We start from the raw sequence: 11828 nt of genomic DNA on the forward strand, positions 1-11828 counted from the left end.
GACGCAGCAGCGCACAAGGGGTAAAAGGGATATATTGTAGCTATACACATGGAGAAGAAAGACAAAAAGGATGAAAAAGCCTGAGCTTAAGAGACAGGTGCAGGAGCAAGTGCACTTCGGGGGAAACGTGTGCTTAGAATGAGGAGGAAAGCAAAGAAGCAAAGCTTTGGAGTACATGTGCCCCAGGGAGGATGGAAGGAAGTACCTTTTGTCTTCTCACCATCAGGAACTTCTTCGGAAAATAAACCTCACCACATATTACCTTTTTTTTTTTTTTTTTAATGTAACTCTCACTTTGAAGAAGAGTGAAGCTAATGCTTTCTCCCAGAGTGATGATCGAAAGTAGTTGTACCTGTGCCCACACAAATTCCTCCCCGTCTATATGCATGCGTCACACTTCCATTTCTATCGTTGCCGAATGTTTTGCGACACACCAGCATCACCTCGGTTGTGAGCCTGCATTTGTTGTCTGGAGTGACTTTCAAGGAGACGTGACCAATTTGATTTTTAAGGCTCCGCGCCTGCTCTCTTTATCCCGGGACCTGTCAAAAAATGACACATCACTAAGCAAGACAGCCCTGATACCGCAACTCTGCCAAATCCCGGAGGGGAGAACGAACGCAAGAGGAATCCATCAGCACTGATGAATCGGATGGATCTGTAATTGTTCTTTTACATGCAGGTGTGCTCTGCCTCAGTCCCCAGGGGGGAGAGGTTTATAAACGGAAAATAACGGAGCCCAATTAGAAGCAATATTGTGTTAAAGGAGAAAGTCTTGCGTCTTAGCGATGGGAGATGGTAATTAAGCCTGGGGCAAAGTTATAATGGCCCGGCGTCGCACTGTGAGTCGCGGAGCTCTCAACGAAAGTCCCAGAAGTCGTATTCTTCCTACGCTTGAACATTATAAAGGAAACTACATTTGGTTGTAACGACACCAAATGACAGGTTGATTAATAAAAATTAAAACAGTGCAAAGGCATAGATACACCAATCCTGCGTCGGGAGTCGGACAGCGTTGGGTTGAGGGCAGGATCGAGTTGGAATACGTTTCCAGCAAATTCGACATGTTGAATCGGCGTCGGGGGCATTTGATCACTGCGATTGGCTGTTAGCTAGCGAATCAGCGCACGGGGAAAAAAGAGCAAAAAGAGCAACTCAACTTTATGGTTTTTCAGGACAGCACACATGAATATTAAAGTCCCCCATAAAGAGGATATGATTATATTTCAGCATGATTTCGGCAAGATGATTTGCAAGGTCATTTGAAAAGTCCTTATTGTATTTTGGAAATCAGCACAGCACAGTGACAGTTTGGCCGATTTTAAAGAAGGTTTTTATATTTTTATATCCCGCCCCCTTAAAGAGGTTGCCGGTTGCCTTTAGGAATAATGACTACCGCCGGCAATGGTACGGAGGGGAATTACTTCTCGCGCATGCGCTGAAGGTACGCAATAGTCGGGGTCGGTGCGGTGTGTATTTACGTCATTTTTCTACACCACGTGCCGACGTCTGGGCCGACGCCACAGTGGGTAGGTGTCGGTCACATTTGGCCGACGTCGGATTGGTGTATCTAGGCCTTTAGTAGTCTGAGCCACCGTACTGTGCATGCTCCTGCGTTTTTCTAATACTATTCTTTGACCACTAGATGGCGCAAAGCATCACTGAATTTCCCTTTAAATATATCTAAATTGAATGAAACGTTCAAATCGCCTAACACAAATATCTGTACTGTATCGATCTATTTTTTCCATTTGTGCACAAGATTGGAAATCGGAAAATGATTGTTATCCATTATTACATTTAGTAAGAAAGAATATTGCAAAAATAAGTCATTATTTAGTTTTAGTTTTTTTGTGTGTGTGTCTTCTTTAGTTTTCTTCCTTGTCATCGCACTAGCTCTCCTTCCTTCACACAGTTGACTCATTCCAATCATCCAAGTGCCTTTACCTATCTGAAGTGCAAATTGCACAGTGTCATCTGTCACAAGGCTCCTTCCAATTTTCAAGTCTGAGGTGCAGTACCCTCTACTAAGATTTCAGTCACGTTCAATTAGTTTGCAATATAACATCAGGCACTTCTTTCCTAAGTCAAATGTTGCTAATTAGCCGACGGTTGTTAGGTGACATCAGTTGTGTTAGTTTAAACTCACCCAACTCTTCTTTTAGTCAAGTAAAATAATTTGACATTGTCACCATTTTGTCCTGCACAAACTTGTTTGAAATAGAACGGCACATACGCACATGTGACAATTTCTCCGCCATTATGTGACTAAATTACTTTTCTGTTGACGCAGACTTCATGCAACTTTCTCATCTGCTGTACTATTTTGAGCAGAATGGCCGTGCACTCTTCAACTCTCTATTGTTGTCACACTAATTGACAAAATCACCGACCTGTCAAAGTCGTGCAATCAAAACTCTTTTGTATTCTCTTCACTGTCACTGTATTGCCATTCGCTGTCATATGCTGGCGACAACAACAGGGATGATAAAATGGGAGCATGCTCTTGTGTGCACACTTCAAAATGGTTTTAAGCTCATGGTGCGGCTCGTGGATTCCCGGCGAGAAAATGACTTCAGACCACACAGCACAGCACCATGTTGAATGCTTCGTTTGATTATTCTTCTCTAAAAACCTTTCCTAGAAGTGCAATTCTGCGGCCTGAACTGAAGCAACATACTTTGGTGTTATAGCAGTGACTTCAGTAAAGTGTCAAGCTTCTTCATCCCAACCAAACTAAGGACTAATTGGCAGAAATGTAATTGCGACAACTGGACTCTTGTTTGTTGAAGACGATTCAACTTGAACCTTTTCCAATAGGCCTCTTTGTCGCATGATTAGATGGTGGGACTTGAGCTGCATTTGTTTGTCGCTGCAAGCTTTTATTTGCTGATGCTCTGCACTTCTCTATCCTCTGAACCCTTCCACACACTTCAGCCGCACCGGTTACACACAGGAACGGCCTTGCTTAGCCCTGAGTGGTCGTTTTTCCATGAGATTTTTGGGGCTTTTCCGGTTACAATGGAATGGTTTTAAAACACTGCTGCATGTGCCCTTTTCCTGTTTTTAAAGCCCACGAGATAGATAGAGCCCATGCCGCCAAGTCCTAAAAAAACAGTACACGTAAATGGATTTTACAACAATACTTGATGAGACTCACTGTTAGTGTCTTTTATCTGTTTTGTTTTTTTAAATGTTTGCCCCATTCTAGTGCATCTCTTTACTTGTTCCCAGATTTTTTTGGTGATATGGTTTAGAAGACTCACCTCAACGTTTCCAGGTTTGTATAACAAGCTGTTCTACGAATAATACAGTGAATATATTATTGGTAAAACAATAAAACTTGTATTGAATAGATGGAAACAAGTAACATTAAAATAGCTTATATATATATATATATATATATATTAGGGGTGTGAATCGCCTAGTAACTTGCAATTCGATCTGGATCACGATTCATAGGTCACGATTTGATACCGATTAATCCCGATACGAATCTATAAGTCAATTATTGTGATTTTTTTTTTTTACTCAAATTTAGAAAATACTAATCAATAAACTTGTACATGTACACTGTAAGATTTGTATGAAAATGTACTTCAGGCTTATAAACTGTGGTTCACGATATTTAACAAACAAACAAATCAAATTTTAAGGCTTAGTGTTCCATTAATATAGCATTCTTCCATGCTTAAAGTGTGAACCCTAACTCTAATTAAAACATTTTGTTGAATATTTCCATCAAAAATTGATCTTTAAAAATCGATTTGACTGCATATTGAATCGATACGAGAATTGTGCGCATTAATATCGCGATATATTGCCAAGTCGATTTTTTTAAACAACCCTAATATATATATAACGAGCACACCTGCCAAAGGACTGGAGGTAGGACAAGAAAGGTGAAGCAAAGAGCAAATATTTTAATATGTAACGTTGGCCTTCGTGAGCAAATAATCCTCAAGTGTGCATATATTGAAGATTTGTGAATATGCAGCAAGTGTGATGCTGAATCCAGCAACATGACACCCGCCACATTCTTTGTTCTAATCCCTAGAAAGACGAGAAAGGCCTATCAAGGATTACACGAAAATCTTGTGTTGTTTGAGTCATTATAGAACTCACCTGTCTAGAATGCAAAAGTTGGAGCCAGAGAGTAGCCATTAACTCTTAAGCAAACAGACACATAAACAAAATATGTCACTCTAGATTTTTTTCAATCTTTTTAACCCATTGAGTCAAAGTTTAAGCATTTTCTGTAGTCCTGTCACAAATTTTACGGTCCCGCCACCCTTTGCGTACAACATGACATGATTTGTAATTGATATACATTACAGTCTACTTTTTTTTTTTTTCCTTTAGTTGGGTTGAACATTTGACTACATTTCCTTTTTTAATGGAATGGAAAAATCTTTCTTCCTGTTTTTGGAATGCTGTTGCAATGTTACTGTTGAGTTCAGCACAATAATGCAATCATTTGTGTAAGGTCGTTGCCCAGCATGTCTGACTACCTGTAGTTGCTTATGATTGCCACTTTGACTTTATACACTGTATGCATTTATGTAGGCCCGTTGGCAAAGTATACAGTAGATATGGCCTGCTCTGTTTTTTTTTAGCATTTATATAATCAATTCAGTCCTGTAATATTTGCTGCATTTATTTGAAAATTATGTTTTAATTCATTTTACTCATTACAATGAAAATGAAAATATATTTGTCTTTATTTATACTGTATACAAATTGAATACTCAATAAGGGCTGCAGATTTATTTTTTTATTGTACAGTAAATATTATATAAAAGTAACATTAACAATGTTATCATTATTATATAATTATGCATCTAAAATGTTAAAAAAACCAAATTGCATTAAATAGTTTTTTCAATCATTTTTATTATTGAATTAATCATAATTCAATTTAAAATAATGATATGGTTGGGGTTTTTTTAAGTTGCTATTTTACATATTTTACGTGCACATTTGAACTTGAAGTAAGTTAACTCATCTACGAATGACATGGCCCTTCTGTTCATGTTGAAACTCAAATGTGGCACTTAAGCTCAAAAGTTTGCCCACGCCTTCCTGAGATGACCTTTTCTTGTATTCATGGCCTGGTCAGGCTTCATAAAAGAGGCTGACCTCTCACTAAAGGCCATCACCTGGAAGACCTCAGGGACAGAAGAATTCTCAGGATGAATGGTATTCCCGCACACTTTTAGACCTCTAAATACAGATTTAGTGCTTGAGCCTGCGCTCCTTGAAGATTCGAGCATCACAAACTACAAAGCAAGATTTTCACAACTCCTCGTCCAGTTCAATAATGGGAGACTATGTATTTACACTTTGCATATGTTGTGTTTGTTTTCAGCCATACAGGGAGCTTTATGGGCTGTGTTGTCGTGGCCCTGCCTCCTTAGCAGAGGCTTCCTGCTCGAGTGTACGGACCAGGACCAGGTCATCCACCCCTACTGTTTATCCATTTCACAGGAGAAGCTTCTGGACAGGGTGATCCAGCATGCCGAGCTCATCTACCACGTGGCCGAAGAGTCGTGTTCTTTGTTTGTAAGTAATGCCAACCTTAACCCAAACACATCCATTCAAAATTTGCAGCACGAGTGGGGGCTGCCTTCAGCAAAATTTGTGTGGGTCATCACAAAAGGATACCAACCCATACATCTGCAATAATAACATTAACAAGCTCGTAACCCTTTATTGTGATTAAATTAAAAATATGGTAATTGTATAATGGTATTATAATTCAATATCAATCAATGTTCTATGCTGTTTGTTATTATTATCGCAAACAAGTTAAAGCCTGTTCCAACTGATAATTGTCACCAACCTCTTACAATTGCAATTCTGCCAGCCAGTGGCAGAAAAAGGACCTCAACACAAATCAATATTGCACTCTTTTACGGTACAGTACATCATTTGAATTTTTTAAATGTTATAAATTATTATGAAATTACTGTATCAATGACTAAAAGTTGTAGCCGTTGTTCTATTAGTTTAACATTTTTTTTTCAATTTTTATGTTAACAAGAGTTTGAAAACTTAAATATCGCACATTTTATTGTATGTTTAGAACAGAAATAAAATGTGCGTTTAATTGTGAGTTAATTATTGAAGTCATACGATTAATTATGCATAATTTATATATATATATATATATATATATATATATATATATATATATATAAACATATGAATTTGTATGTACGCACAAAATCTGAAAAGGTTCAATTAATCTTTCAATAGCTTTCAGAATGATTTCTAATACTGTGAGGATTTTGTAATATATTTTTACTGAACCAAAATCACTGAGGTGTTAAATTCATGTTCAGTCTTGATGTGCTGTTGTCTTTTCACACCTGAAGATCTTCTTACCGCCGCCCTTCAGACTAACATCTCTTGTGAGCAACAGTTTCATTGAAAATCACTGGTGCATTAGAAATGTGATAATATGGTAGGCTGATGGTGCGGGAGCATTATGTAGCTTTCAAAAAGGTACACTGTGTACAGTATACTTTGTGGAGAGGTGACAGTAAGAGCTTGTCTCAAAGAAAAGGTTACATGCCATCTATCGATTGCAGTAGAACATGCTGGAATAGTAGTGAAGATGTTGTAGGTCATTACTCATTTTGTTTTTAAAAGGACAGACAATTCCGTGTTTATATGTGTCTTCTCTCTCCCACTCCCGTGTGTGCATCATGTGCAGGAAGACATATTTGTCCCATATCCGTTGCGGCTTCAGAGGAACCAGGCGGCCTATGCGTGCATTACAAAGGCCATCCCCATTCCAAGCTCCATTGGTGAAGTCCAGCAATTGTCTGTAAGCACAAGCCTCTCCTTTGCTGATGCATTTACGTATTTCTTCCAAACTGTTATTTTAAGCAAGTGTGTATATGGTATAATGGACATTCCAGAATTGGAGGACATTTTAGACATGAATATTTTTCAAAAACAGAGGATTTTTAAAAAAACATGTTAATATATTTTAAAGAAAAACAGCTAATGAACCATCATATAATTTGATTCGTCCAGCTCAACCATTAGCGGTAGACTTTCTATGAGATGTTTCATTTGTCAACCGTGTTACACTGAGGCGCCTGAATCAATCCATTACAATTGAGTCAAGTTAGTTTTTATTTGCATACTTTTTTATTTTATTTTAGTATTAGTCTAACAAGAGTACATGCTAGCTGTGTAAGCTTTTATGCAGATTGGTCAAGAATAAACAGAACTATAATAAAAAATAAAGAAAACCTTGACATTAATATGTCTTTTTTTATAACAAGAATAAGAGGGTTGTATTGGATTGAGTATCACACTGTATTATGGCCAAATAACTTGTTTCTGTGCATGACTTGTAGCGTAGCGTTCAGTTCAATCCAGAAATGACGTTTAAACTACAAGCTCCAATCGTATCCTTAATAACAACTCAATTGTACATTTAGTAAATCATGCATGTCTTTCAGGACAAATGGTTGCTCCACTCTGTGCTAATGCTGGTCCAGTCATGGATCGAGCCCTTGGTCTACCTACAGACAACACTAGACCGCTACGATGGTGCGCCGGAAATGCTCCTCAACAAGACCAAGTGGGCGTCTGACAAACTTATCAGTCTGGAGCACGGTGTGGTCGTTCTCACCAAAAAGGTACGTCACCTCAATTGCATTGTGGAGCCTTCGTCGAGCGCAATCTGACACAGGATGATGGTTGGAGACCAAAATTGTTTCCATCATAAAGCCTCTTTTTTTTTTTTTACTGACCGAGCAATGTTTTCGTTTGTTTGATTTGTCGATGTTGGGAAACACTGTTTAGATTACACATGAAAAATGGATATCAGTGATTTTGTCCACTACTGTCTAACGCTTTTTAAATTAATATACCAAAACTAAATTGTCTCCTGTGATGTGACTGAATATGTCTTTCCAGATGCTGAATGAGGGCCTACTGACAACAAGCTACAGCGAACAAGGCCTGTTCCAATACGACATGCAAACAGACGTGGTGGAATCTGTCATGAGGGACTATATCTTACTCAGCTGCTTCAAGAAAGATTCCCATAAGATAGCGACATTCCTCAAGCTTCTCAAATGTAGACAAAACGACAATTATAACTGTGCATGAAATCTAAATAATACGCTTTTAACCCTGGTTTGAACTCCGAGTAGATAGTGTCATGGGAAAACATTGTTTTCTGTAACATAACATACCTAGAATAAATATTTTAAAGACAAAAGAATGTGTGTTGTTTTTCTTTGCAAAGAAGTCAGATAAAGTGTCGAGAAGTGTTTGGCGCCATGTAGGTTCACTTCCCCTTTCAGTGACAGTGTTAAAGTGAGTGAAAACGGTTGCGGGTCTTCATGCCCTGCGATTGACTATCAACCAGTCCAGGCCAGGGTGTAGTCCGCCTTTTGCCACGAGTTCGCCGGCATAAGCTCCAGTTCCCCGATGAACGCTGGACAGGATAAGTGGCACAACAAATGGATGGATATATTTGGTATATTGGTATATTTTCTCATAAAATGATTTTTTCTTCTACTGTAAATGCTTCATTAAATAATTCTCAATTATGTTATTATTGTAACCTGGCAAAGCAATGTGAAAAAAAATCTGCTTATCATATCCCTTAATTTATTTCAGTTTCCTTTTTCTCAGCTGGAGTTTTATTATGTCGAGCTTTTGATTATTCCCATAACTCCCTTGAGTATTCAGTGAGAATTAAAAAATAAGGTAGCTGGTTTCTCTTCCACATTAGTGAAATTAATCACTGTCAGATAGAGAGAATGTGCTTAAAAAGATTATTTGTAAAAAAAATAAAGAAAAAAAAGCAAATTTTCTTGTAGAGACAGTAAACATGCACATAACAAACAGCAAAAAAAAAAAAAGTCTTAAAATATAGCTTTTAATGCTTTAAATTTTAACCGTGAATAAACTAGCAAGGAATCACAAAAGCAGAACCGTTGTCCTGTTTCCTCTGTTGGCAATGCAATGTTTAAATGAAGAGTCAAGACAATTTTCCACCTCGGTGGACAATGAAGAATGATTCTATTCTGTTCTATGAGGACGTTTCATGACTTAAGTCAGTATTGCAGAATTTAAAGATTTAAAACACATTATCAATTTTGTTTCTAATCCTAATTGTCAAAAAAACGTAAGCTACTATGCTAAAAGTTAGCCTCTGGGGACCCTGAGTAAAGTGGCCTTCAGGCGCTCTTTGCCATTCTTAGTAATAGAATGTGTGTTTCAACTGTCACATTCATATAATCAACAGAGTCAGTCCTGAATAATAATGTGTACCGTTGACTACCTCAGGCTTCATTAATTTGCTAAATGAAGCCTGTTGCAGCCCTTGACAGGTTCATTATAATGAAGTATCCTACTGTTTTGTTGTTTTAAACACTACAACAAATATTACAAAGCAATTTGGTAATTTTTAGACCTGAAATTGCAATGGTATCTAATTATATTTGCTAATTGCAATGTACTGGATGCTTGACATTCTGATTAAGGGTGATTCACACCTAGATAAGATGAAACAGTGTACACATAATAATTTGTAACATTTGAGCTAATATTTGAAATGTGAGAGACCCCATGCACCCACGACGTGAAAACAATCCATGTGTGTGCTTATGCAGCAATGGTTGTTTTAAATAATAAAGTTGACATTTTATACAAATTACAGGCATCATTATATAGAATCACCTTTTCATTTTGACATCTGGCGCGCACTCTTAGTAAGAGTCCCCAGTGTGTTGCATGCATACAATGTGAGATGCTTTGTATTTGTTAAATTGAAACTCTATGGCTTGAAGGCAAGAAATGCAATTAAGCCTGCATGATGATTTACTTGTTGGCGTATGGGACAAAGAGCATCAGCATTAGCTGGTCCTGGGTGGATATGAAAACTTTGTAGCATTTGTTTTCTTTGTAGCCAATGACTCTTGTTAAATAGTGATGTGTATTCAAAAAGGGGAAACAGAGCATATATAGTGGCGGTACCTCGACATGTGTTATTAGTGAGAAACCCATGGTCGGTCTATGCATTTGGTAGCTGCTCCTTCAATGGCGACTTAATACCACCATAATCACATCAAAAAGTAAAAATATCTCCACTAACAATCCACAGTCTCCTACCGCAAATAAGATGTCACAGTACCAAAATTAACCTGTTGGGGCAGCAGTGTGTCATGGTTATACAGACTGCTGGAAAAAAACAAAGAGGAAGAACAAGTAGTAAAAGAAGCTAGGCTAATAGGGTTGATCTCAAATGACGTCACGTTTTCCTCATCAATATGCATGAGTCGGTCAAAATAAACAGCGTAGGATACGCCCGTACACATCATTTTGGAAGAAAACGACGTCCCTGGCGTGAAATTTCAACATGGTTCAATCGACAAACACACTTTGGAAAGCAGTTTTTGTAGAAAGGTAACATTTATTGTATGATCGTTGCTGCCACTCCGGTGCGGTCTAGATGACTGCTAATATCGTGTTGGTCGGTAATTTTCACAAAAACAAACCAGATTATTGTCACGATTTTCATTTGAAGATTTTAAGCCTACCTTCGTCTACATCTGTCTAGTTACTTTTGTTAAAGTGGCGGTCAGAGCCGAATAGAGAGTTTGACCAACTCTGTTTTCAGCAGGGTAACAAGATGGCGTTTATATGTCATGTGACCAGCAGTTGACCGCTCACATCATAGAGATCAACTAGCATGTTGTTGTAGGCATAGGATTCCTCTATAGCGCTGATACTTTCTATTAATTTTCACATCTAAGCATCAGTGGCTTCTGTCGGTAAACTCGAGGTATTTTTGGTGCATTTACACCATGATGTATAGTAGCTAACATGTTGTAGCAGGCAGCTAATAGCAAGCCTAACGCTGAGCAAGCAGACGATAAAAAACACCTGCAATCGATTGGTTCTGGATTTTCAGCTGCTGGCCCATTTCCACCAACAAAATGTAGAGAGCACATAAAGGTGTCTTCGGTGACATTTTTCGCGTAAATCACTGCCGTTTAATTGTACATGCTTGAAACCAGCGGCCGGAGACATTCCTCTGGAAACTCCCTTCATTCAATCCGGGTCATAACATCGCCAGTTACATAACAGCAGACACCAAAGCAGCAGAGGTTTGTTGTAACCATTTTGCGTCCGTTAAGTATATTTATGGTGAAATAGCAAGTCAGTTCAGTTTAGCTTCGTACGATTACACTCCCTCAGTCGCCTGCCTGTGTTTCCTGTCCGAAAACTGGCCACGCCCATGCGATGTGCGCTGTTTTGAAAATAGTAGTTTGGGCGTAATTGTAAACTGCCTTATTGGTATATTATCTGGAAGGGCATTGCATGATTTCAAACTTCAAACTTCCTTGTCATTTACAATGTGGTTAATGACTTGTAGGACATATTCTACAAACACAAAACACAACCCATTGCTCTTCTACTTCTTTTGTGTTCAGCACTGGTCTGGTTGCTTCGTAATTGGCTACTTTTCCATTTCGCGTCACATTCATGGCCGAACTTGGTGTTAATCACATACACAGATTTATAATCAGTAATGTTGAACAGCTTTAGCATTTACAATTGTTAGACCCGCCCATTTTCCGAGCCAGGTCGTGGAGGGAAAATCGATCTTGACACGCTTCAGACCGCAGGTAACTTGTTCAAAATAATCTTGACAGACATCCGACAATTGGCTTTAATCAGCGCGGGAAGAAAATGCTCAAATCCAGACCAATTACCAGTATGCATTTTTTTTTTTTTTTTTTTTTTTTTTTTTTTGGAGCTCAGTATTGTTCATTCGGAAATGTCATCAT

General features: G+C 38.2%; 1 protein-coding gene across 1 annotated transcript; it reads left to right on the forward strand.

Moving 5' to 3' along the window:
* Positions 1-5104: 5104 nt before the first annotated feature.
* smtla (somatolactin alpha) lies at positions 5105-8248 on the forward strand. Its single transcript, XM_086081267.1, has 5 exons — positions 5105-5199; positions 5369-5562; positions 6719-6832; positions 7479-7658; positions 7939-8248. The coding sequence occupies exons 1-5, from the start codon at positions 5193-5195 to the stop codon at positions 8131-8133; spliced, it is 690 nt and encodes a 229-aa protein (XP_085937393.1). The 5' UTR covers positions 5105-5192; the 3' UTR covers positions 8134-8248.
* The last annotated feature ends 3580 nt before the right edge of the window (positions 8249-11828 follow it).

Source organism: Leptonotus elevatus, chromosome 7 (assembly GCF_054856555.1).
Source record: "Leptonotus elevatus isolate MCC_2025b chromosome 7, RoL_Lele_1.0, whole genome shotgun sequence".
Classification (NCBI taxonomy): domain Eukaryota; kingdom Metazoa; phylum Chordata; class Actinopteri; order Syngnathiformes; family Syngnathidae; genus Leptonotus; species Leptonotus elevatus.